The sequence below is a fragment of the Acipenser ruthenus genome, unplaced genomic scaffold (genome assembly GCF_902713425.1).
Source record: "Acipenser ruthenus unplaced genomic scaffold, fAciRut3.2 maternal haplotype, whole genome shotgun sequence".
NCBI classification, from domain to species: Eukaryota; Metazoa; Chordata; class Actinopteri; order Acipenseriformes; family Acipenseridae; genus Acipenser; species Acipenser ruthenus.
In genome coordinates, this window is record NW_026708808.1 from 27,708 (window position 1) to 33,946 (window position 6,239).

Here is a 6,239-nt window from a genome sequence, read left to right on the forward strand (position 1 = left end):
TGTACCCTTGAGGTACTTTACCTAGATTGCTCCAGTAAAAACCCAACTGTGTAAATGGGTAATTGTATGTAAAAATAATGTGATATCTGTATAACGTGAAATAATGTATAATGTGATATCTTGTAACAATTGTAAGTCGCCCTGGATAAGGGCGTCTGCTAAGAAATAAATAATAATAATAATAATAATAATAATACAGAAATATCTGCAAACCCGGGGGACTTGTGGTACCAAACCTAGGAACCGATGAACCTACCTCAAGTTGGTAGGTGCGGGGATAATCCTGGATGGCCTGGAGCATGTGGGGATCAGCAGCCACACCCTCACCTGACACCACACGACCTAGAAAATGGAGAGTGCGTTTAAAAAAGTAGGCACTTTTTGAGAGTCAGACTGTAGTTTATTGAAGACAGCTTCAAGGTCTTTGAGATGTCGTTCCGTGTTTGTTGAATAAACGATGGCGTCAGCTCCGTGTACAAAACAGATCTTCCCTCGTAGTCTCCTGAATCTCGCCCCATCAGCTGCTGAAAAGATGCAGCTGCGTTTTTCAGCCCGAATGGCATTACATTAAACTGTTAAAGACCAAAGGGTGTGGTAAAGGCTGTCTTTGCTCTACTGCCTTCATCCATTGCCACTTTGCCAGTAACCCAAGCGCAGACCGAGGGAACTGAAAACAACTGGACCACTCCAAGATGTCATGGCATGGGGTAAGCGTCAAAGATACAGAGTTTGGCATTCAGTTTGCGGTCATCCACACACAGGACGGGTATCCGCTGTCTTTCTTTTCGATGAGCACCACTGGGGGAAGATCAAGGAGAGACTGATGGCTCGATCACTCCATCCCAAAGCAGGTGTTCCTTTGTAAGGGCTTTCCTCATGGGGAGACACCCGACAAGCATGCCCTCGGAGGGGAATTTCAGCTTCCGTGGTGATCGAGCGCCGAGCTGCTGCTGTCATTCCCAGTTGGTCAGTGCAGACCGACGACGGCTTCTGCTGGAGACTCGTCAGATGTGGATGCCACATCTCGGGGTCACTCCTTGATATCATCACGGTTGTGGCTTGGAGTGGCTCTGGTTTGCAGATGGAAGACTGATGGGTAAGTGCTTGGGTCACCAACTTTCTAACTCCGACACGTGCAACAATGGATGATAAGAGAAATCACTGAGCCGTTTTTAACGCCTTACCTTTAGTTGGGGACTTCAATTCGCGTGCGCGTCTTCTCCAGGAAATCCAGGCCTAGGATAAGTGGGAAAAACCAAGTGAGAATCTGCAAGGATGTATCCATCTAAAAAACCATGGAAGGGGCAAGCGAGTCGTACCACGCCCTGGGCTCCGTGTGACGGCCCATTTGCCAAAGAAAAGTTCTGGTAGTGAGCCGAGCCCAAGGCTCCTCCTGGTCGCACGATCTTCCCCCATAGGGTCTCTCGCACGACTGTATTTATTTAGCAGATTTAGCAGATGCCTTTATCCAAGGCGACTTACAGAGACTAGGGTGTGTGAACTATGCATCAGCTGCAGAGTCACTTACAACTACGTCTCACCCGAAAGATGGAGCACAAGGAGGTTAAGTGACTTGCTCAGGGTCACACAATGAGTCAGTGGCTGAGGTGGGATTTGAACCGGGGACCTCCTGGTTACAAGCCCCTTTTCTTTAACCACTGGACCACACAGCCTCCTAAAAACTGTAAAAGTGTATCCAGAACTGCGGGCCCTTGAAATCCTCGAACGTCAATTTTAACCACCAGAAGAGACAGTTTTGAAACAGGATGTACTTTAATCTTCTCCTCACTCTTCACCACACCAAAGTCAAAGTCAGCCGGCTTCTTGGCGGCTCCACGATTGCCTTTCTTGTCGAGGCTTGATTGGAGTCAGCCTTAGCCCAGTTCTCTTTCTGTGCGGCGCTGTCTCGCTCCACCTGGGTACCAGCAGGTACCGGCTCTGCCAAGGTCCTCATGGTTTAGAAAACTGGCTAGCTTGGGACTGCCGTTGTTGAGAATCCTCTTCCAGCTCAGACATAACACACGATAATCACGAGCGCAATCTCTTATTCGCTCGCTGGGCAACGGCACTCTGGAGCGTCACCGGTTTTCCGCCTCGGTCTGGAAATCTGACGGTGGAATGGCTTGACGGAACACACACTGAACTGTTGCCAGGTTCGGATCCTTATAGCAACCCGCCATGCTCTTTGCCTTTCAGGACGGTGGACAGAGGTGGCCAGGATCTTGTCATTTCTCATCGGCAACAGCGCGAGGAACTCACCACGCTCGTCCAAGAACTCTATGGCGTTACTGTCGGCATCTCCACCAAACTTGGGGAAGCTGACTCTAACAGGCAACTTCGCTTGGGGGAAGACTTCCTTCATTTCTGGAACACCGGGAATCAGCTGACACACCCTCAAACAAGAACCGCTGTGGGAAAAGACTGGATTCCGGGTGGAGACGGACGGAAAAACCAGGGGTGTTCTTGACAAGCTTCTCCAGCTCCTCTCCCCATAGAACGTCACGACGTTTAAGACAACCAACGATAGCTTCCTGCAACTCATCAATCGCTTGGGTCCACGTACCAACTCGGCTCACTCTCGCGTGGCTCCACACCCTGGGTGAAGTGTCGGATCTGCTCACACATTTGCTCAAATGCACGAGGGGGCTCCCGAGTGGCGCATCCAGTAAAGGCGCTCCTCGCAGGATGTGCCCTATAGCCTGGAGATCGCAGGTTCGAGTCCAGGCTATGTCACAGCTGACCGTGACCGAGAGTTCCTAGGGGGCGGCGCACAATTGGCTGAGCGCTGCCCAGGTAGGGAGGGCTTAGGTCGGCAGGGGAATCCACGGCTCACCGCGCATCAGCGACCCCTGTGGTCGATAGGGCGCCTGTGGCTCTGCAGCGGAGCCGCCAGATCTGTGTTGTCCTCCGGCACTATAGGTCTGGTGGCATTGCTGTGGATCTGCAGTGCGAAAAATGACGGCTTGGAAGGAGCACGTTTCGGAGGACGCGTGTTCCAGCCTCCGTTTCCCGAGTCGGCGGGGGGGTTGCGAGCGGTGAGCCGGGGATACAGATAATAATTGGGCATGCTAAATTGGGGTGAAAACCGGGGTAAAAATAATTGGCGACGACTAAATTTAAAAAAAAAAAAAAAAAAAAAAAATGCACGATTGTCAGTAGGATTCCCTTCATCGTTGCCCCCACCCACCCACCCTCCCTTCTAAGAGGCTGTGTGGCCCACCGGTTAAAGAAACAGGCTTGTAACCAGGAGGTCCCAAATTCAAATCCCAGCTCACTGTGTGTGACCCTAAGCATGTCACTTCACCTCCTTGTGCTCCGTCTTTCAGGTGAGACGTAGTTGTAAGTGACTCTGCAGCTGATGCATAGTTCACACACCCTAGTCTCTGTAAGTCGCCTTGGATAAAGGCGTCTGCTAAATAAACAAATAACATACAGGTCAGCAAGGCAGGTGGCTAACTCAGTGACAGGCTCTCTTTTAGTAACGTGGGCTTCTATCTACAATGTCAAGGTCTCCTTTTCTTAGATTGTGTACAATGCAATTTTTAACCGTAAAATTTGGAAAGAAATTGGTTAGAACACAAACAATCCCCAAACGGGCCGCCAATTCTGTAGCGGTCACCCTGCGTGGTTGATGAGCAACTCCACTGGGCTCTGTGGTAGTTACACCCACATATGTGAAACACTAAACACGATTCAGACAGTCCCCCTGAGTTTCAATCTGCATAGTTTTATATATTATACAGCAACACTAAACACGATTCAGACAGTCCTCCTGAGTTTCAATCTGCATAGTTTTATATATTATACAGCAACACTAAACATGATTCACAGTCCCCCTGAGTTTCAATCTGCATAGTTTTCTATATTATACAGCAACACTAAACACGATTCAGACAGTCCCCGAGTTTCAATCTGCATAGTTTTCTATATTATACAGCAACACTAAACACGATTCAGACAGTCCCCGAGTTTCAATCTGCATAGTTTTCTATATTATACAGCAAAACCAAACACGATTCAGACAGCCCCCGAGTTTCAATCTGCATAGTTTTCTATATTATACTGCAACACTAAACACGATTCAGACAGTCCCCGAGTTTCAATCTGCATAGTTTTCTATATTATACAGCAACACTAAACACGATTCAGACAGCCCCCGAGTCAATCTGCATAGTTTTCTATATTATACAGCAACACCAAACACGATTCAGACAGCCCGAGTTTCAATCTGCATAGTTTTCTATATTATACAGCAACACTAAACATGATTCAGACAGTCCCCAAGTTTCAATCTGCATAGTTTTATATATTATACAGCAACACTAAACACGATTCAGACAGTCCCCGAGTTTCAATCTGCATAGTTTTCTATATTATACAGCAACACTAAACACGATTCAGACAGTCCTCCTGAGTTTCAATCTGCATAGTTTTCTATATTATACAGCAACACTAAACACGATTCAGACAGTCCCCCTGAGTTTCAATCTGCATAGTTTTATATATCTTGGTGGCAAAAAGAAAAACACAACACACACAAGACTCAAAAAAAAAAAGTCAGTCCAAAACTTTATTGGGATTACATTTTATTCCCCTTTTTTTCAGAGGGGTTCACAAAACTTAAACAGAAAATCACAAAGGAACAAATTAACAGAGTTAGCATGTAAAGGAGCGTGTACCATTATTAAAACCTGTTCTCGAACCTCTTATTAGCTTTATTAACATCACCACCAACACGCGAGATTCCAACTGTGTTTTATTTAGTACGCCTTTAAAAATTACTGAAGAAAACATTTGAATTGTATGACCCACAAATCTGATAAGTGCTCAACTGCTGAGAGAGAGAGAGAGAGAGAGAGAGAGAGAGAGAGAGAGAGAGAGTGTGGTGTTGTTTGTGCATCCTTTGGAAAACAAACTAAATAAACAGTTTTATTAAAAATCTGTAACATGGGGAGAAACACACGTTCCAAAAATGTATTTATTTCACCAGGATCAAGCCATCGAGGAAGGTCTCTCTCTCAGACTACGCGATGATGAGAGAGGCAGGGAGTAGCTCTTTAACTGCTCGATGATCAGGGGAGAAGTGAAAAAGGCCCTCAAGCGAATAAAAAAAAGGGATGTTTTGAAACGATACACACGCCGACTGTACCAAAACAGGCACTGCAGTGCACTGTGGGAACGTTGGATCGACACGTCCATTCAGGTGGCAGGGTCTCCACGCTGCAGTGGATTGTGGGATAGTGGATGTGTGTAAAAATCAGCCGTTTACCCAACCATACCCAATGGGATTGTGGGATATTGGAGATGCAACGTTGTGCATCTTATGCCTGTATCTCTCTCTCTCCTGTCTGTACAGTGTGTGTGCCTGTGTGATTTCTCTCCTCTCTATTTCTCCTCCTGCCCGTAGTGTGTGTGTGTGATTCCTCTCCTCCTGTCTGTACTGTGGCGTCTGCTGTGCTGTCCTGTTCGGTCCTGTGCTGTCCTGTGCGGGTGTGTCTCAGTGTGTGTTGTATTATCTCTCTCCGTTTCTCCTCCTGTCTGTACTGGGTGTGTGTGTGTGTCTCAGTGTCTGTGTCTGTGTGTCTGTGTGTGTGTCAGTGTCTCAGTGTGTGTGTGTCTCAGTGTCAGTGTGTGTCTCAGTGTCAGTGTGTGTGTGTGTCAGTGTCTGTGTGTCTCAGTGTCCGTCTCCGTGTGTCTCGGTCTCCGTGTCTGTGTGTGTCTCAGTGTGTGTTGTATTCTCTCTCTATTTCGCCTCCTGTCTGTACTGCTCATGCAGTTTCAGCACGTCATCCTGGGACACTCTCACCCAGCCCTCCTCCCTCACGTGGTACAGATTGACCTGACCCCCGGAGTAGGCGTCCCGGTAGGTGGCCTGGTAGATGGCACGCCTGGCGAGGTCGCAGGCCTCCTCCACGCTCAAATCCTCCCTGCGGCCGCTGTCCAGCACCCCGTACGCGTACATCGAACCCGAGCCCACAGAGAAGCAGTCCCCGCACACGCGGTTCCCCTCTGAATCCACGTAGTACAGACCTGAGGGGACAAGCAGAGGCAGTCAGCGGCCGAGGGGAAACTGAGCCATTGGGGCTCAAACACAGAGCCAGTATCCCATTCCAGTCTATGGATCACAGGAGCCAAGATGGCCGACACCAGGACACAGTTTCATCACATTCTCAGAACTATATTCAGTACAGCAGTTCTTAGAATTCATAGTACTGTCTGCCTTTTACAACTTCACTTCA

General features: G+C 48.0%; 1 protein-coding gene across 1 annotated transcript; it reads right to left on the minus strand.

Moving 5' to 3' along the window:
• Positions 1-4,543: 4,543 nt before the first annotated feature.
• psmb5 (proteasome 20S subunit beta 5) lies at positions 4,544-6,031 on the minus strand (the record flags this gene model as incomplete). The annotated part of the gene is given in 1 exon segment (XM_059021818.1): positions 4,544-6,031. A coding segment is annotated over 1 exon segment (288 nt), but the record flags the coding sequence as incomplete, so codon positions are not given.
• Between the last annotated feature and the right edge of the window lie 208 nt (positions 6,032-6,239).